General features: G+C 40.9%; 1 protein-coding gene across 2 annotated transcripts in view; it reads right to left on the reverse strand.

The window, feature by feature from the left end:
• The window catches only part of NALCN (sodium leak channel, non-selective), a 298281-nt gene that overhangs the window by 80439 nt on the left and 196165 nt on the right, over positions 1–21677 (reverse strand). For both annotated transcript variants that reach the window (XM_049647172.1, XM_049647173.1), the window contains exons 15-16: positions 8113–8249; positions 6046–6187 (exon numbers count right to left, since the gene is read on the reverse strand). In XM_049647172.1, the coding sequence (XP_049503129.1) occupies positions 6046–6187; positions 8113–8249 (279 nt within the window). The remainder of the gene's footprint in view (positions 1–6045; positions 6188–8112; positions 8250–21677) is intronic.

Consider the following 21677-nt stretch of genomic DNA (forward strand, 5'->3'; position numbering starts at 1 on the left):
TTTGGTGAGTAAATGTTCATCCTGAAAATTATAGATCAGTTAACTTGCTCTGTATGTAGTTACTGGAACAAATCATCAAACACTCTATAATCACACAGAAAAATACAAAACGCTGTCTGGCAATCAACAAGGCTTTGTGAAGAGTAAATCTTTACAGAGCAATTTAATTTACTTCTTGAGAATCTGAGACACTATGTAGGCAATGAGGGTAGTAACTGAAATATCACAAAAAATCAGACTAAAAAAATCATATTCATGAGCAATAAGGAAAATAAATCAATAATTAGTATATTGTGCTTAACTAGACTGTTAGAATTGGAGGTTAATTTGTTTATGTAAAAGTCCTTTGTCTTGACTGATGAATGTAAGTCTATTTGCTTAGTCTGAATTCATGGTATGGTTTAGTATCGGTAATCTTTTTTATCTGGTGTTAGAGGCACGTGACATAAGCTATGCCAGTGCCATGCTAGGCATTTAACATATTATAATCTATTATTTAATCCTCATGACAAACACTGAAAATAAGAATTATCTCTAGAGATGAGGATCGGAACCGACATCACTTATGACTATGACTGGTCATAATCACCATTCTACTCTGCTTCTCATGAAGTTATGTCAAGCATCTTCGGTGTCCTGTGCTTTTCCACAGGCTTCCCTCTCTGCCTGGAGCACCTTCCTCCTACAATGCTCAAGCTTCCTGCTCCTGTAAGGGATCCTGTCTCAGGTTCCTGCAACAATTTTTACCCCCCTGCATTTACACGTTTGTCCCCACGAGACTAAAAGCCCCTAAAGGGCACTGCTCACATTTTGCTCAGTGTTGAATTTTCAGGTGCCAGAGGAACAACAGGTGTTCCATAAACGTTTGCTGAATGACTGAGTGAAGCTGAAGACTTATGGAAATAAAAAGGGCAAAGAAAACATAGTAATTACTTGTATCACTTCCCTCACTTTGTACATGTGTTAGCTGATAATTGTGGAGGCTTACTGTGGAACTTGCTGTATATGCTTAGCAGAAAGGAGGCAGGTAAGACAGAGGCAGATGTTGCCCTATTGTCAGAGAAATACTCTCTATTTTTTTAACTTTATTTATTTATTTTGAGAGAGACAGAGATAGCATGAGTGTGCCAGGGGCAGAGAGAGAGAAAGAGAGAGAGAAAGAGAGAGAGAGAGAGAGAGAATCCCAAAGAGGCTCCATGATGCCAGCACAGAGCACGATACGGAGCTTGAATGCACGAAACTGTGAGATCATGACCTGAGCTGAAACCAAGCTCAGGCTGATGTGAGTGTGTAGTTCCCTCATGTTCTCCACATGCTGTGAGGTTTTGACCCCAGAAAGGGCACAGCAGCCAAGGCAGCAGGGCAGAAGGATTGGCGAGCTCAGCTAAAGGGCAGAGAGAGTCGCCAGTTCCAACCACAGTGCAAACCTTGACATTATGGAGACGATTCACCTGTGAATGGGCTGCTTTTATTACCAGAGCTACTGGAAAAGCACGTTCACACCTCAGTTTACTAAAAACACTCTACTAAAGAAACCCAGGGTTTAGTTTCAATAATCTGGACAAAAAATGGGTAGAAAACCATTGCCCGATTTCCTTCTGCTTGGAAAGTACAAACGTCCTCTCAAGAGATGCAGGTTTATCCTTTAACCCGGAGAGGGAACCCCTGGCCGACGCCCCAGGTGTGGGAGAGTAGGAGGAGAAAGGAATGAGGGAATTAGCCTTGGGAATGCCATTTTCTATGGAGTCTGGAAGGGCAGCCATTCACCACAAGGGAGAGGTTGGAAAGCACTGTTTCCTGTCTTTTTTTTTTTAAGTTTATTTATTTATTTTGAGGGGGAGAGGGGCAGAAGGGGAGAGAGAGAGACAGAGAGAGAGAGAGACAGAGAGAGAGAAAGAGAGAGAATCCGAGCAGGGTCCACACTGTCAGCGCAGAGCCTGATGAACGGCTTGATCCCACAAACCGTGAGATCATGACTTGAGCTGAAATCAAGAGTCAGACACTCAACCACCTGAGCCACCCAAGTGCCCCTCTGTCTTTTTCCTTTAGGATCTGCAACAACAACTTAAAGATTTTATGTTTTTGTTTGCTTATTGTTTATGGGGAGAAGGACAGGTATTTTAAACTACATGATAAAGGTGATCAGGTCCCTGCAGCATAAGGTTGCCATGGAATTATTTATGGTTGTTCAAAGCCAAGGTCATAACTCGGACAGTACCCTGCCCAGCATGTGCCTTTGTGCCTTCATGTTCCTCCAGTTGCATAACCAAAACCACCCCCACCGTTCGTTGTCGTGTTTTCTTTTTTATCCCTTAACTTATGATCTTCCTGTTCCTGGGGACTCAGTATTTTCCTTGACACGAGGTCAGCTTTGTGGGACTCAGAAGTTTCTCCTTACAGGTCAGCGTTAATGGAAAAGTTTTACTTTAGTGCTCCTTTTTTTCATGTCATGGGAATCACTGTTAGACCGGCCTCACATTTTCTTTTTATTTCTTACTACTCTTTGAGGAAAAACAGCCTCAATCTGTGCCGTACCACGCTGGAGAGTTTCTTCATATAGAGAGAAAGCCCTTGCCATCCACTGGACACTGACAGGCATTTCCAAAGGCAGCTGGGGCTGTCACAGAAATTTCCAAGTGCTCGCCGAAAAATATTTTATCAGAAGCTACGAGGGGTATGGTCTCTGTTCAGGATTTTTGTCATGTGCTTATGTAATTTTATGTGGCTTTAGGGTTTTTAAGTAAAAATTTAAAAAAGGCTTGGCATGTTTACAAATACAAATACTAGACTGCTTCCTCTTCAATTTCTGCTCCCCTGGGGCATCCTCATGCTGACATTCGTTAAGCGGGCTTCTCTGTGTTGGGTTTTCTGGGCTAATGGCACTCAACACAGACAACAAATCCCAGGTACTTCTGAGGACGGCCAGGAAGCAATGGCAGCTGAAGCTGCAAACACTGGAACGTCAAAGGAGGGAAGTTGACTTTCCCTGCAGCCTAAATAAAGCCAAGGCTTTAAGAAGCAACAGTAGCGTGGGTAAACCTTCTCGCTGCTGCCATGATAGGGTAGTGGCTACTGAGATGAAGAGAAAATATGTTCTCTACACCCCACCTTGCCAACTGGAGCATGTCTCCAGAGAATGGAGCTCACGAGGAGATAAATAATATTCTCCCAATTGTAGATTATCCAGATATGGGCCAATGAAGCTTGCCTGGGGTGAAGGATAACCTAACCATCACTATAATTTTCCTGGTACAAGAGCAGATATTGTGTGTTTGAATCAACCAAACTTATAGATTGGGGAATGCCTGTTTTCATCAAAAAATTCTAGTATCTTCTAATTTTTTAAAAAATTTATTTATTTATTTTGTGAAAGACAGAGAGAGCTGGGAAGGGGCAGAGAGAGAGGAAGAGAGGGAGAATTCCAAGCAGGCTCCACATGGTCAACGTGCAGAGCCCAAATTGGGGCTAGAACTCATGGAAACCGTGAGATCATGACCTGAGCCGAAATCAAGAGTCGGATGCTTAACTGACTGAGCCACCCAGGTGCTCTAGTTCTAGTCTCTTGTACAATGCTGAGTGATTTAGATACCACTGAGGAGCAGTGCCTGTGCTAGTTCATTATATTTTAGGATATTATGTTCTCATAATTGTACGATAATGGAATAAAATTGTAATTGTTATCTTACTTTCAGTTAGTTAAAAATAATGTTAAATGAGAAAGTAGACAGAAGCCACAAAAATATAAGGCCATTGAAGAAGTCAGAAATGGCATCTGAAATTCTCAGACAGTGATATAGCACGGGGATCGCTAGGGGAGGGAGATGGTGGGCACCCAGAAGGGTGGTAGGGTGTGCCCCCCTTGGAACCCCCACACACCTGCCAAGAATCTTTATTTTTTTTCCTCACCAATTTCAAAATATTTTGTTCAGAAAGTGTGAGAAATGTCGTATTTGCTTTCAGAGAGAAAATAAATGATCAGGGACTAATTTCAATTTTGTGTTTCCAGTGGAATAATGTTATTAGTGACTTAAAGAGTATGTTGTGGATTTATGCCCACTTGGGGCATAACGGCCACCAGCTCTCGGCATTCTTTGTGGAGATGGCTGGTCATGACAACCACAGCCCAGGCTGGGGGTTCATTCCATACCTCTGGCTTAAAGTCTGCATTTGAAATAAAATTTAAAAATAAACATTCTCTGTTCTAGTATGTAAAATGCGATTTCACACTGAGTGACTGAAACCAGGCCACTATCCCTCCACTTGATTGTCCACTAACACATGCAGTTCCTCGTGTATGCCCTGGACACAGTATTGAATGAAATGTAACAACTGTGGACAAGAAATGTGACAAATTTAATATTTTTAAAAAAACAGTAAAAGTCTTCACTGAGGGTTAAGAATATTGCTTGTATGTGTACACACACATGCAAACGCACATTTTGTGGGGTTTTTTTCCACTCAAAATTTAAAGGCAAAGAAAAATCTCAGTTGAGATCAATTCAGTGGCTTGGAAGATATAGTGGAATAAATATTTCAAAGCACAGAAGAAAAGCAGAGCGACGGCAATCATGAGGGAAAAAGTAAGAGCGAAATAAAGGGCCAGATGGAAGAGTAATAATTGAACAAATAGTAAATGAAAATTTCCCTGACAAATATCTCAGTCTGCAAACTGAAAAGACTCCCCATTTGGGGCAGTTCTGATGAGAAACGACATACAAAGTATATCCTGGTAAGGCTTCTGAGCCCCAGGGATATGTAGAAAGTCTTAAAAGCTTCCCCAAACCAGAAAGCCTACCTGCCAACCAACCAACCAACCAACCACCAAAGAAAAAACAATTATATTCATATGAAAAAAAAAATGACAGTGGCATCAGACTTGTCATCTACAACGTTGGAATCTAGAAGAGAGAGAAATAGCATCTGTAGGTGACTGAAAGAAAATAAACAGGGAGAGACATCGTACAAGGAGTTCATTATTGTAACTGAGAACAAAATCACTGGGCTGCAGCACATGATGAGTGCTGGGAGAGTTAGAGGGGAGAGGTGGGGAAGGGCAGGAGAAAAGCTGCAGAAGGGAAAGGCTAATCCTCGTGGGATGGGAGAGCAGGGGAAAGAGGATGAAGGGGCTGGTATTTTATTTTCACGTGATAATGAGAAATATGTATTTGATTCTAAGCAACAGAAAAAGGGTGGCCCCAATTTAATGGAATAAAAAGTGAACCAGGACTTTCAAAGGAAAACGCCTGCAAGTGAACCCTAATGTTTAAGATCTGTTACAAACTCTGTAACTGGTCATTCATTTTCTAACTGTGGAATCAGAGGGAAAAAATTCCCTATCAACTATTGAATGATAGATAGATCACAACATGATTAAGACAACACATAGTGATAATTGCCACCACATACTAAGCACTTAATAAGCGGTAGTTATGTTGACTGATTTTTTTTTTCTAATGTTTATTTATTTTTGAGAGAGAGAGAGACAGAGTGCAAGTGGGGGAGGAACAGAGAGTAGGAGACACAGAATCTGAAGCAGGCTCCAGGCCCTGAGCTGTCAGAGCCTGATGCATAGCTCGAACTCATGGACGGCGAGATCATGACCTGAACCTTAGACGCTTAACTGACTGAGCCACCCAGGAGCCCCTTGACTGATTTTTATAACTTGCTCTGGTTTTTCTCCCTAGTGTAATAACTGGAATAAACATGGTCTCTTGAAAAAGCAACACACAGGCCACCCTTAAACCTGGGGTGACCGCTGGCATCAGAACCCTTCTGCAAGTAAGAAAATGCAGGGTTGGGATGCTCTCTACCCATCAAAGTCACAGGGCTGCTACCTGGCACGGCTAAGAAGCTGACGTGTACAAATGCAAAACTGAAATTCATAAATAATACCAATGTCAGGTTTAACAATTTCTTCTACAAATAAAATCATTTTCTTCATTATTGTCCTGAGACCTTCGATTTCAGGACCCCATAGAGCCTTGCAATTATGTAAAACATACGTGCTTAAGAAAACTTTGGTAATTTGAAGCAGTGGATTCTTACTTTTTGGTCAATGTATTTGTTGTCTTCTATTGCGGACCGTTTGGAGTGATCACAGGACGAGGAAGAGGTGGAAGGGAGGCTCCGTAACAGGCAGCAGGTGTCCTGTTGCTGGCGATCGATGAACTGCTTCATGAAACTCTCCCTTTGCAAATGAAGTACAGACACACACATGTCAAGCATTGTTAAATAAAATGGAGCACGTGGTGGCGTTTTACACCTGTGCATTTGCTTGAGCTAAGATAGAGATGACAGAAGTTCAGAGAAAAAAAGACCCAGGACATTCACTTTCTAATGTCCCCTCTTTGTAAAGGGAGCTTTCCTACTATTCTTCATTCCTCATCTTATATTCTAATAAACTTTTGCCTGCTGCTAACAAAAGAAAGAAAGAAAGAAAGAAGACACATCATGCCAAGAGCAGTGTTTAAATTTAATTAGCAAAATAATTAATTTAGAGAAAGCTTCGTGAATCTTCAGTAGTTTTGTTTAAAAAAGCAATGCCCCTGAAATAACTTTTAAGCAATAATATTCAGTCATTGACGGTAGTTTTTTGAATCTCATTGTGGTAATAAGATACTTCTTTTCCGCCTCTAAGACTTAGAAGAATTAGTTCATCTCTCCGAACTTCCACTCATCATAAGAATTATCGAGAGATAATTTTACATTTAAAGATTAAAAATAACTCAAAGAAACTTGCTTTATCTCATCTCCAAAACATGGTGAGAATGCAAATAACACCTTTTCATACAACCACTAATCTTGAATCTAATATGTGGCTCTTTTATACTTCCTATTTTCTTTTTCTTTAAAATTTTTAAATATTTTTTTTGAGAGAGAAAGACAGAGACAGAGCACGAGTGGGGGGAGGAGGGGCTGAGAGAGAGGGAGACACAGAATCCAAAGCAGGCTCCAGGCTCCAGGTTTCTCAGCACAGAGCCTGACGGGGGACTTGAACTCATGAGCCTCAAGATCATGACCTGAGCAGAAGTTGGACGCTTAACCGACTGAGCCACCCAGGTGCCCCATACTTCCTATTTTCAAGTTAAAAAATTATTTTAATCAGAAATGCAAATATGTTTCCATTTGAATTTTAAATATTATGGCACCATATCCAGTCTCACATTTTTATAACCCCCTCACAGGACTGTTTTTAGAACTAGTTACATAAAAATGTCAAATTTCATACTATTCTGGTTCTATTTGTGATTTTTGAGCTACAACTGAAATAAAATCCTTTAATTATTAAAAATAAGGGTTTGAACACATCCTTTATGCAAATGCTTAACTGAAGGGCAAAGGGGTAGAAGATAAAATTAGTATAAGTGGGAAATGCCACATTCCTTCTTTTAAAAGAGGAAGACAAGGACCCAATAGAGCCTAAGGTGAGTGTGCTGGGCAAGCCATGTCACCAGAATTTTCCTACTAAGGTTGTGTCCATGCTACATTAAGGACAGTTTAAAGATTTGGAGGAACGACATACCATTCTCTCCCGCAATAGTTATGTTGGTTTATGATGCGTAAAGAAACAATGGCAACACACTTTTGAGCAGGTCTTTGTAATGCACTACTTGTTCTCTAAGATGCATTAAAGAATTTTTAAACTTGACAAAAGCGTGAAAGACAAATTATACTGGAATCAGACATGACGTTCTAAACAAATGCTGTCACAGCAGGACAGAAACCTGGCTGGTGGCATTTCTCTACTTCCTTGAAAATAAAAGGCTTCAAGAGGCAAGTTTATCCTTATATGGTTGAAAGTCAGGGGTTGGTGTCTACCTGCAGCTGTGAGCACCCGTGCCCGTTACCTGGGGAGTCGAATCCCTGAGGAGCATCTCGGGAAGAAGCAGGGGGAAGCAGCCTAATGCCACCATCAAATGACTGCTCCAAATATATCGCTTAAAGGGGTCAATGGCTTTTAAAACAGAGGTAGAGAGAGTAGAAACATAAATAACGTAAAAATAGGAAAAAAATACCCTTCTTTTAAACATGAACTTGAAAGAAGGACTGATGCAGATTCAAGATAACTCTTTGACAGTGTATTTGGCACATATGAAATAAGTATGTTAATACCTGATTTTAGGAACTGTAAAATCTGAAGGAAGCTTTGAGATTTTCACCATTTGCGGTCTGTTTGGAAATTTTTCAAAAATTCGAAGTCGCAAAGGGAGCTTCTCTTTGGTGTCTGCATTGGCTTCACTTTGCTTTAACTAAAGAAAAAAATAGAAAGAAGACAAGGGGGAACTTGGCTTACTGCAAGTCACGGAGTACTTGAGTTTTCGAATCAAGGAAACGGTGAGTTGGTGCATGACGGACGGTAGATGGCAGCAGAGACCCATCAAGTGCGTTACTGTCTCCCGCCATCTACCGCTTTCTCCATGCACAAACTTGAAAACAACCCGGAAAACAAACCCAAAACTAAACCAAGCAAAAAACTAGCCCAGAAAAAAAAATAATGAGAGGAAACACTTATTGTTATTTTATTCCCAAATATTCCCGTTAACACCAAACATTACTTTTTATTGTTTACTTCTTTATTATCACTAGCATATCCAATAACCTAACAATAAAATTTGTTTTATAAATATGTGTGCTACGGCAGGAAATCAAAAGAATACAAATAAATGAAACTCCCAAGTAGTAATAGTTGTAAAGAGGGAAAATGTCAAGAAAACGCACCATTTATTCTAGCAGATTAAAAAGAAAAGCTCAAAATGGAAACAACACATTTGGTACCTACAGGAAGAGTTCTCTGTTTAGTTAGTTGTAAGGATGGATGCTTGAGAATGATTATATTACATGCCATAAAATATCTTTGCAAGAAATGACAAGCAAATGGTATCTATCTATCTATCATCTATCTACAAGAGGGCTTTTATATTTCTACAAATTAGGACTCAGGGAGACTGAGACTTGGGGTCACAAACTGGAACCAGTGCTGAGCTAAGGAGCCGTCCTAAGGATGGATTTGGCTAGGGGAACTCTGGCCTGAAAAATGAAGTAATGTGCTTCCTCCCCTTCTCAGAACGCACTGTCTTCCCAATCCAAGGCTGACTTCTCTTGCCAACCTCCCTTACTTCTTTTTTTTTTATGTTTTATTTATTTTTGAGAGCAAGAGAGACAGAGCATGAGTGGGGGAGGGGCAGAGAGAGAGGGAGACACAGAACGTGAAGCAGGCTCCAGGCTCTGAGCTGTCAACACAGAGCCCCACATGGGGTTTGAACTCAGGAACCGTGAGATCATGACCTGAGCCGAAGTCAGACGCTTAACCGACTGAGCCACCCAGGTGCCCCCCCCCCTTACTTCTTTTTACTACTGCCTCCTCTCAGACCTCTCTGTAGACTGGGATGAACCTCTCTATGTCCACCCAACTCGTCCCCCTCTCCAGCCTGCATCTCAGAACGCCGATCCTGTTCAAAGAGTCCATCAAATTCGGGCAGCTTCTCTGCTGGGCTTAGGGAAGCATGTTTCAAAAGCCATCAGCTTCTTCTCCCTTGCTGGGTGTGCTTTTACTTTATAATTACAACCTGTCTCCAGTTTGTGGAAAGGTTAGCATGGGAGGCTGAGAACATTTTTGTAAGTCAGAGAGGTGCCAACTCTTCCCTCCTCCCTGAGTGAGGGTATCCACACTGGCCAGAGAGAACATGGGTGCTGCATTTGGGGGAACATACAATTTCAATACAATACACGGTTGTCCAATCGGTTGTGAGCTCATCGCAAGGTTACATGTCTTATTTCTAGTTCAGAAAACGTGCCTCATTTCTCATAAACTTCAGAAACTGTTCCTACATTTTTGTTTTATATAATATAAATATTTTGCCATAGCCATCTGTCCATCTTAGTTAATTCTGGGGCCTGTCTGTGGTTTTTCTGACTGATGTGGTAACCTCATTTAGAAAAGGTAACCATTTGATGGTTATGATGGTGGCAATGATGAAGAATTAGCTCTCAAAGGTGCAAAGCAAACATGGCTAGCATTTCCATGAGATGCAGGGAATTAGAAAAATGGCCCCACATGTAAACACAGAAATTCATGAGGAAGAGACTCGTTTTCCAAAAATTTATTGGGACAACTGGTATAAAAATATTTGTCAGTGGTAAGTAGAGCACACAGAAAAAGAAAAGGCAGTTAATATGTTAAGTCAGACCAGAGAGAAAGGCAATTATGTAAGGCCAAAGACAGGCCAAGAAGACAGAGCAGAAACAAGGTATTTAATGCATGTATTTGCTGACTCACTTATTTATATATCAATGCAGTCACTTATAAATCAAATCCCAGAGGCCAGGTTCCATGCAAAGTTCTAGGGATATAAAAATAACTAAGACACTGTATTTGCTCTCACGGAGCCCACATTATAACCGATAGATGGTTATATAAACAGATAATGACAAATATAATAGCTCTTCTAGCTGAGATCTAAACAAGGTGCTGAGAGCTCAAGGTGAGGAGCAAAGGGAGAAGCTTTAAAAAACGACGGTGCTACTTTTATTTCCAGAAACTTCTCCTAGTATTCTGGAGGCTGGGAAACCTAAATCAAGGTATCAGCAGCATCATGCTCTCTCTGAAGGCTCTAGGGAAGACTGCTTTCCTTGACTCAGCTTCCCAGCAATCCTGGTGTTCCTTGCCCCGTAGCTACATCGCTCTGTTATCTTCCTGTGAAATCATAAGGCTTCTTCCCCGTGTGTTTCTGTGTCTATCTGACTCTCCTTCTCTTTTCTTACAAAGACACCAGTCATTTAAATCAGGGCCCACCCTAACGCAGTATGATCTTAATTGATCATGTCTATAAAAATCTAAGTTCCAAACAGGTCCCATTCTGAGGCTCCAGGTGGACATGAATTTTGGAGGGACACTATTAAACCCACTACATACAGTAGTTGAAATTCTTGACCACTGTTTCTCTTTCCGCTGAGCCTGTAAATTCTAGGATGACAAGGGTCCTCAGAGGACAAGGATGTTTGCAGGGGTTGGGTGTGTTTCCTTATTTCATGTTCCAGGGCTGCCACAATATTGACACAAAGTAACCGACACAAATATATGTTGAATGAATAATTATACAATCACCAGCAGAACTACACTCTAGCAGATAACTTGGAAATAAAAGAAAGGATTGTAGGTATATCCTGAAGGGTGGAAAGATAAGCAGAAAGTATCAATTTACTGATTGAAAAATTTGCTGGTGTAGAGTCTAAGTATCCCCAGATTCACAGAATGGAATAAAATTAGACTCTGTGGCATTCAACCTGAACTTACATCTACCATCAATGAGCCCATAGATGTTTAGAGTAAGTTTAGATGTAAAATTAAAGAAAAAAGTTTTAACGTTTATTCGTTTTTGAGAGAGAGAGACAGAGCACAAGTAGGGGAGGGGCAGAGAGAGAGGGAGACATGGAAACTGAGGCAGGTTCCAGGCTCTGAGCTGTCAGCACAGAGCCCAACTCGGGGCCAAAATTCATGGACCATGACATCATGACCTGAGCCAAAGTCAGATGCCTAACCAACTGAGCCAACCAGGTGCTCCTAGACAAAAAATTGTATAATATTTAATTAAATACCCTAGCCTATGATGTTTGGCAAATGTAGGGTACCAGTATTGAAAAATAGTCACCTTGCCTGCATGTTTTTAAAATGGAACACATCTCATTCTACTTAGTGTTAGAGTTATTTATACTTCCCCAAACTTGTAAACTCCTCAGGGGCAAGATTCTGTGTTTTTTTACTTAAAAAAAATTTTTTTTAGAGAGTGAAAGATTGTGAGAGGGGAAGAGGGGGGGAGAGAGAGAGAGAGAGAGAGAGAGAGAGAGAGAGAGAGAAAGAGAATATCAAGCAGGATCTATGCTCATCATGGAGACCAGCTCGGGGCTCCATCCTACGACACGGGGATCATGGCCTGAGCCAAAATCCAGAGTCAGACACTCAACCAGCTGAGCCAACTAGGCACCCCAGATTCTGTTAAAAATTTTTTTAATGTTTATTTTCTTTTTGAAAGAGAGAGAGAGAGAGACAGAGCGTGAGTGGGGGAGAGGTAGGGAGAGAGGGAGACACAGAATTTGAAGCAGGCTCCAGGCTTAGCTGTCAGCACAGAGCCCGATGTGGGGCTCAAACCTACAAACTGTGAGGTCATGACCTGAGCCGAAGTTGGACGCTCACCCGACTGAACCACCCAGGCACCTCATGTTTTTAATTTACTTCTATAGCACCTTGTAGAGAGTAGAAAAATAATAACTGTTTGTGAATAAATGAATTAGAATTTAGCATGAATTGATCGTGGAACTGTAAAACTACAAATGAGAAGCTCTTTTTGATGACTCAGGAGGTTCTTCAGGATCCTACCAATCCTCTCAAATGTCGGGCATCATGGCTCCACAGAAGGGCCAGTTAAGCCAGAGAAGGGTGGGTGGTTGCATGGGGGGGCAGACATATCAGATCTCACCGCAGAGGCGCTGGACAGAATCTTCTACAAGCGGGGGAGGGGCCTCTTTCTTGACAGCACCTGCCACGTGTTCTGTCTGCTGTTCACAGTTAAACAGCATCAACTACAGGTGAATATACACACATCCAGCATCTCGGCATCTACCAGAAACATGTCCACATGCACACCACAGCCACGTCCTCACAAGCCCACAGCCACACTAAACCATAAACTCCTCAAATGCCCATCAGCAGTTGAATGGAGAAGTAAATTGTGGTTTATTTATGCATTTGAGTCAATGAACTACTTCCAAGCACAAGGATTTGGGTGAATTTTACAAACTAACGTTGAATGAAGGAATCCCGACCAATGAAACAAGTACATCCTGAATGATCCCATTTATATAAAGTTAAAGAGCAGGTGACGCTACTCTATCTGGCTGAGCGTCTGCAGAGTAGTTACCCTGGGGTGGGGTGAAGCATCATGACTAAGAGGACATGTGGGGAGGGGCTTCTAAGGACAGCTGATCTTGGTCTGGGTGCTGGGTGTGCTCGGTTTGGAAAAGTTCAGCAAAATCATCTAATCCTTACTCCACTGCTATTAATCTCCAAAACCTGGACCATTTCTCCTTCCCCAGTCCGTGATGTTGGTCAAGATACAAAAAGAGGAAGAAATACGAGAGGACGATGGGATCGGCTTGCCTACCGAGGGGTGTAGGGTGGGATGAAGGTGAGGCAGCCAGAGCAAAGAGAAATACTGCATGGTACTTGGAAACCACAGTCAAGTTTCCTGACGCACAATAAACCCTATTCTACCTTTTATCCAAATTCTTCCCCCTTCTTGCATTTAAGCACAGATTTCCCCAAGGTTAAACTTACTTTGATGCAAATGGGTGAGTAATATGGATTACATTGAAAATACGGGATGATTATTGAAGATCCTTATACTATACCACAAAAGCAGACCTTCTAACGTACAGTAATTGTAATTGTAAATGTTGGCTTGGAAATAATTTCAAAGATTATAACTCTTGGATGGAAGGAAGAGAATGCAGAATGCAGAGAACACAAGATTTCAGTCTTTATGTTGGAAAATCTAATGTAGTGGCGCCTGGGTGGCTCAGTGGGTTAAGCGTCTGACTTTGGCTCAGGTCATGTTCTCGTGGTTCGTGAGTTCGAGCCCCGTGTCAGGCTCTGTGCAGACCGCTTGGAGCCTGGAGTCCGCTTCAGATTCTGTGTCTCCCTCACTCTCTGCCCCACCCCCCACTTGCACTCTGTCTCTCTCTCTCTCAAAAGGAAATAAACATTAAAAAAAATTAAAGAAAAGAAATATCTGATATAAAGAACAGTAACAAAGGAAAGAATTCATAATGGCTTTGACTGAGCATGACGTGTGGCTGTAACAAATAGATCAGATGATAGATTTGTAACAGACTCACATGGTTTTAAAAAACACATTTGCAAAGAAGAAATTAGAATAAAAGAGAAAGATTCAAACCTTGAGCTTTAAAGTATATAAATCATCGAAGCTCAGGGCTATTCTATGGCTCAGCATCTGTCTTGTGGAGATATCATTACACGTCAGGCGGCTGAAAGCCTTTTGCTTTCTGTGTGCTTCTCAAGAGACTTGGGTGTAATCGCTCTGCATGACACATACCCTGTTCTGCCTCATCGCTTACATCTTCTGTATTCCAGCCTGTGCTTTCTTCTGTTAAAATATTCAAACATTATTCAGTTTCAGTTCCTTTCTAAATGCTGCGACAAATAACTGAATTGAAGGATTATGTTAAATAAAAATTTTTGTAATTTTTGGTGTGATTTTTCTAAAAGAAAACAACTTAAAAAGTATTCAGACTTGGGAACGATTCTCATTTTAAAATCTAGTTCGTGCTAGTTTGAAAAATGTGCACAGACCTGTAGGTCAGTGTAGCTGAGGAGTATTTTTCTGGCAGTTCAGTATGTGAAAAACAGCCACATTATGCTCAATCTGGAGAAGGAAGTTTGTCTATGTTATCTGAGTAAAGTAAGGCCGAGTTCTCTTTTCTTCTTTAGACAATGGGTTTGGCTGGTTTTCCTGGATCTATACATGATGCAGTAATTCAGAAGTGAGACTCTTCCTAAAGCATAAACTGTTATTTTTCAAGCAAGTTTCTCTTGCTATTTTGCATCTGTGATTTTTACAACTGAAACTGCACGGCTTCTGGGTTAAAACAGATGGGATATCTGGAGTAATGATCAAACATGTTGGTCTCTGTTAATATCTCCGTGTCCCAGTGTTACTATAAAACCTTGATATAAAATATAAATTCACTAGGCTGTTGAGTCCAATAAGGAGTTTCTTAGAAGGGAGAATATTTTCTTTCTTTCTTTCTTTTTCTTTTGCCCTGGGCAAAGGGCCTTCAGCCACATGATTGAATATAAGACAGCACTACTGTATGCTTTTAAAAATGCTTTCCTTAAAAAGTGTTTAAGTCACCTACTCTCCCCCGTTTTACAAAAAATCTGGAATACATCCAGAACTTCCAAGGTCAAATTGGGGTTTTATTGATACAAACTGGAGGGCTCTATTTCTTGGCTTCTGGGCCATAAATGAGACATTTTAATATGACAGCTGGCACCTCCAAATGTTCAAAGTAGTTTTATAACATCAGTTGATTCATGGCACTTGGTGTTTCCTTTCCTACATCTCTCAACAGACTCGGAGGGGTTCCTCATTCCTCCTTACAGCATGGCCGAGGTGTGTTCTCGGAGGAGCTGGTGCACTGGGGAGTTAAGTGGCTTCTGCACTTCCTGGTTTGGGAGGCCCAGCAGAGCACTTAGGAAGGACTCTGACATTTATATCGTCTTGTGCCATCCCTTGGATGTACACAGCACTGAACCTAAGATCGTACCGGCTTTAAGTGTCCTTCAGAAGGTGACTTTGTGAAGCAGTGTGAAAAACAGTTGCAACAAGGCGAGGCTAGCAGAAAATGCTAACGAGTTAGTAAGATGAAAACAAACAAACAAAAAAAACTATTCAAAACTAGAATGCCGAATTATGTCGAATGGGTAGGTTTTCCTCATGATTGTCCCCTGAAATCCCATGAATGGAATTAATGATTTCTTTGAGACAGAAGTAATGAACAGTTTGCTTTCGCATGTTTTTTCTTCTGGTCCCAAACACCTCTATTTTACATTCTATTTCTCTTGTGTTATTCAAGTGAGACGCAGTTGTTTCCATTAGGAAACTTACTGAGTCATAGAAACATGTTCATTATGATAAAAAATGCGTTTTTTTGCTCCACTTCAGATGAAATTATATTAGAATTCTATGTAAACTAGATAGTTGGTTCTTGTTAAGAGATGAATATTCAGTAAGTAATAGGATAAAGCCCACACCAAAGGGAATTCAGAATATATATATATATATATATATATATATATATACACATATCCACATGTATATATATTACACTCACATAATTGTCCTCCCTGGTTTGATTTAGAAAACACAGGAGAAAACACAGTCTAAGTAAAAACAGTAAAAAAAAAAAAAAAAAAAAAAGTAAGAAGATGTGGATTTAAAATTTTGTTCGGTTTTATAATCCCTTAAGCACTTTGGATTTCAATGTTCTCAAATGAAAAATGAGGATCTTCCCTCCTTTATATAAATGCCAGATATATAAGTGAGATAGCATATTGTCTGTAATTTGAATTACTCAAGGGAAATGTGCTATAAAAACCAAAGCTATCACTATGCCACAGTAACTGCTAGTTCTGCCTGAAAATGCTCTCATCTCAGCGAGTGGGGATAAATTCTGAGGACGCTCACATGCTGTGCTGTCCAAACCCTCCCCTCCATCCACGCTCCAACTTCTGCCCCTTTGATTGACTGATTTTCTCAAGACCCTTGATTTTAAAAATGAAAATGAAAAGAATGGTGAACATTTCTCCTGATCTGATTCCTTTCCCTTTTCAAACTGCCTTCTCCGAAGTGTCGTCTACACTCGCTATACATACGGCTTACCTGCACTAACTTCCTCGCATCTTCCACCCTCGCTGTCTCAGGTCTCTCCCCAGCACCACCTCAGGGCTGCTCTTAGCAGCCACCAACATTTCCCATGCTGCTGAAGCCAGCAGCCACTCAGGCATCCTGGTTTTATCTCACTGCCTCTACTAACCCACCTGCCCCCCAACTGGGTTTCCATCTTTGTCTTGCCCCTTGAAGCCCATTTTTCTTTACAGAACACCTGAAAAAGAAACACCATCGTGTTCCTGGTCTTTAAAGTAATTCAAGGATGTTCATTTGTATATAGAAGAAATTAGAATCTTCTAAGACGGCATAAACGACCCTTTGGTGCCTTGCACCTTATATTCCAATGATAGTGGTTTGCGGGTCCTTCCCACAGTCTTACTTCATGTATTTGTGCCCCTGAACATACTCCCTACTGCCGCCCCCCCCCCCGCATCGCTTGCAACACACCTTCCTTCTTCTACACTCAGTTAACTCCCTCAAAAATCATCTCCTCTAGGAAGATTTCTTAGAATAACAATAATTGGTAAGTTGAAGTAGTAAACATGACTCTATGCTGAACACTTGGCATTGCTAATATTACTTAATCCGGTTTAGCCCATGAGGCAGCTCCATGCTCTAGCATGTTACAGATGAGGAAACTGAGGTCACAAGAGCTTAAGTCAGCCGCCCAAGGTCACACGGCTGGAAGTCATAGTCCTGGCATGCGGAATCTTTCTGATTCCACAGCTTGAGCTCCTAAACACTGTTTTATATTGCCTCATCAAAACAACATTTTCAAGCAGTAGATGGGTTTTTACTTCTGCAATTTGGTACCTGCTATTTCTTTAACACGGAACGTCTTCTCCTATTTTGCTAACAACATTCCGGGTCATCGTTTCTAGATACATCTTCCCCACCTGCCTGCAATCTGAGTTAGATATATGTTCTCCTATGTTCCTTCTTCAACCTTAGTGCTCAGGTCTTTATGCCATAACTTCCTAATTATGTGTATCTTCCCCCCACTAAGATGACACATTTTAAATTAAGTGTGGGACTCTTAGTGCCCCATGGCCTCATACCATACATTTACATACACAGGACAAAGATAACACAATGATGATGAGATGGAGAATAAAACAGGCAGACTCAATGTGGTCTCATAAACAGGTGAAGTGACCCCTTTGTGGTATTTCTCAGCATTTTGTTATCCTTTTCTTAGGTTCTTTACAATGTGGAAGCAGCTATATTAACCAGCACAAACAAGTCTCCTAGTTTCAGAATGAGTTATTTTACTGATTAAAGATGAAGAGAAATGACAAGTCTCATCAGATTTTCTATTAGAAACAAAATCATAAAAAGCATTTGGCTCCTGATGACATGTATCCTCTCAACTTCTTAAGATCAGAAAAGCATAATGAACTATAAATTCTATACAACGTATTCATGGTATAAAGCTTGGCAGATGCACGTGTCTTTGAACAAGGCCACATAGCAGCCAATTTATATGTTGTGTTATTGGACTTTACCATAGGAAATTCTTATCCCATTTTTAAAAAAAACAACACTTTATTTTGAAATCATTTTAAACTTACATAAGAATTGCAAAGATAGTAAGATAGTACAGAGAGTTCCTGTATGCCCTTGACCCAGCTTTTTCTTATGTTAGCATCTTACATAACCATAGAATATCTATCAAAACTAAGAAATTAACCTTGGTCGAAATACTTTTAACTAAAGCACAGACACTGGTTTTTGTATCAGTGTCTTTTCTGTTTCAAGATCCAGTCCAGGTGCCACATTGTATTTCGTTATCATGTCTTTTTAGGCTCCTCTAGAGAGTGTGACAGTTTCTCGTACCTTCCTTGTTTTTAAAAGACCTTGGCCGTTTTAAGGCATACTGGGCAGGTAACTTGCAGAATGGCCCTCAGTATGGGGTTGTCCAATGCTTTCTCAGGATTTGGCTGACGTTGTGGATTTGGGGGGAACAGTATTATGGAGACGCTAGGCTTATCTCATCATATCAGGGGGAACATGACACCAATGTGCCTTCATGTTGGTGATGGCGACTGTCATTACTGGGGTAAGGTATCTTCCAGGTTTCTGTAACTGTAACGTTACAGTCTCTGTTTCCTTACACTACCAGGTAGAAGTAAATCACCAATTCCTGCCCACAGTTAAGAAGAGAAGACTTAGGCTTCACCTCCAAGGAGGGGGAAGTATCAAAGAATTTGCAGACATATGTTAAAAACCATCAGAATAGGGGCGCCTGGGTGGCTCAGTCGGTTAAGCGCCCGACTTCAGCTCAGGTCACGATCTCGCGGTCCGTGAGTTCGAGCCCCGCGTCGGGCTCTGGGCTGATGGCTCAGAGCCTGGAGCCTGCTTCCGATTCTGTGTCTCCCTCTCTCTCTGCCCCTCCCCCGTTCATGCTGTGTCTCTCTCTGCCTCAAAATTAAATAAACGTTAAAAAAATTAAAAAAAAAACCATCAGAATAATTAAAAAAAAAGTTTTGAAGGAAGAAACTTTGAGGTCACGTAAATGTCTATTTCTCCTTAGAGCCTCATATTGATTTTAGCACGCAGCAGTAGGTCCTGCTTATAAATATAATGTTCTAATGGCGATTTTCTATTTCCCTCATTTATTATTCTATTATTTCTATTTCTCTATATTGCCTCTATATTCACTCGGGATTATTCTGTAAGGAACAGTTGTCACTTCTCCACTTTTAAATTCGATAATTTATGTGTAAGTATGGCTTTTTGGCTGTTTATTTCATTCTTTGGGTTATAATCTAAGACCATTATTATTTATTTGATTGCTCAATTTGTCATCGGGGGCTCTTTCAGGTGGCTTCTTACTCTTCCAGTATACCCTTTTCTTTTTCTTTTCTTCTCCTTTCTTTTTAAAAAGTACTTCCTTACTTTCTGGGCTCCACAAAGTACTTAAGTCTTATCTTCTATTTCCCCCGACTCAGCTTGAGAATCAACCATTCCTCCAAAGAGCCCTGATTTGCTTTACTGGAGAATGGTATTTAGAAATGAAAATCTTAGGGGCGCTTGGGTGGCTGGCTCAATCAGTTGAGCGTCTGACTTCAACTCAGGTCATGATCTCCCCGTCCATGAGTTCTAGCCCTACATCAGGCTCTGTGCTGACAGCTCAGAACCTGGAGCCTGCCTCGGATCCTGTGTCTCCCTCTCTCTCTGCCCCTCCCCTGCGCATGCTCTGTCTGTCTCTCTTACTCTAAAAAATAAATAAACACTAAAAAATTTAAAAGAAATGAAAATCTTAGCACCAGGTTTGCTTGTTGTTATTGATAGGTCACTGCTTCTAGGCTCACTCAGAGGAAATAATGTATGTATATAAAACAATGTATATATGCATACCTATATTTAACACCTGTGTATGGATGGATAGGTCTTATGTAACCTTAGATTATATATATGTATCCATCCATGTATCTGTGTATCTGTCTATGTATCTATCTTCTATCTTAAAATAAACTGAGCTTATACTAATACTCCTACTCCAATCTGGTGCCATAGGGTTAATTCTGGCATCTCCCCTTCGCGTATTTGTAACTTCTTTCTCTGACAGTGTGACATTATCTACAGTAAGTTTCCTTATCTGTTCCAGCTTAGTGTACATATAACTAGTATCAGTAAAGTATTTACCGCAAAACAAATACCACACTTTAAACTGGAGGTACGGAAGACACATATTTCGCAGTCCCCACAGTGGGGCCTTGAACCTCAGCCGAGTTCTGTCTCCTTAAGTAATTCCTTTTCAGGAAATAAGCATGCATTTTCCAAGTACCATTCCTGAGTATGCTTATGGTAGATTGTAGAGTTGTTCAATTTTGCAGACTTTGATAAAAACGGCTTATTAGATGCACTATGAAGATTCACATTAATCAACATATTTTATGCAAAGCAAAATGGAAATAGGAATAACATCAAAACGAAATAGCATGCATGTACATTTCTCGTTTCCTAGAAATAACCTCAGTCACTCTTTTGTTCATATCAGAGTAGAAACTATTCGATAGTCATACGGCTGTGTGTGAGAATGTCAGTCTCACCCCATCTCCCACTATGCCTACTGTTGAGCAAGCACCCGGAGTAGAATATAAGGAAAGGCCAATAATGAACTCATTAACTCTCGAGTGCAAGGAAGCAGAATTATTAATAAAGAGAAAGAAGACTGGTTATTTTGATAAAGTCCATAACTCTCTGGCCACCTTTTATTAAAAATCATTCCAGTTCAATCCAGTCTCCTACCTGATTCAAACCTTCCCCAAGCCCCTCCCTCATAGGGCTACAAGTGTGACTTCAGGTCTGGAACTGGGGAGGGGACATGCTCCCTTCCTTCACTGCTCCACATTTCCTTCTTTAGGGTCTAGCTTCTTTAGAGCAGAGGCCAGGGTGGAGGGTTAGGAGAAGAAAGGATTGTCTTAGGAAACCAGCCACATTTCAGGGTGGCCCCCTTTGTGTTTTGGTCTGGATCTAGACCTGTTGGAAGCTGATGACTTTCTGTAGGGATGACCAGCATTGTAAGCAGTCATAGACATGAAATTCTGGCCTAAAAGGAATGAGGTTGACTAGCTGGGACAATCAGATCTTCTCTTGTTGGGAGTTTGAATTTGAGACAGAGTGTTGATTATTTGTAACAAAACCAAAAGTCAAAACTTACATGGAGAAAAATGAGATTATTTGTGTTGCCTTAAGGGTAAAGCACTTGCAGTTACTAAACATTTTTCTTCAAGTTTCTAGTAGGTCTTTTCTTTCCACTCTGTATAATCTCATCCAGATTTACAACTTCCAGTATTATGTCCATATAGAAAACCTCACTAGGACTGAAGAATCAAAGAGGGAGAGGACTTTTGTCTGGTTTCTTCCCTGACTTACCCCATGTGCCTAGGACAGTGCCTGGCACATGGTAGGCACTGGCTAAGTGAAGATTACCTTGAACATCCATATTTGTATCTCTAGCCAGCCAGCCAGCCCTCACCCCTGAACTCTAGATGTACACATGCAGCTGTTAGGGGTCTCCACTAAGTCCCAAACTCACCACAGTCACAACATGCCCAAGACTGAATTGTTGATCTTTTCCCTCCAATAGGTTCCATGCTAATGTTTCCTGGCTCAGTGGATGTTACCATTGCCCATTCAAGGAGATGAACCTGAAACCAAGAGTCATCCTTGAGACTCTTCCCTTTCTGACCTTAAATCCAACCC

This window comes from Panthera uncia (assembly GCF_023721935.1).
Source record: "Panthera uncia isolate 11264 chromosome A1 unlocalized genomic scaffold, Puncia_PCG_1.0 HiC_scaffold_16, whole genome shotgun sequence".
In the NCBI taxonomy this organism is placed as follows: Eukaryota; Metazoa; Chordata; class Mammalia; order Carnivora; family Felidae; genus Panthera; species Panthera uncia.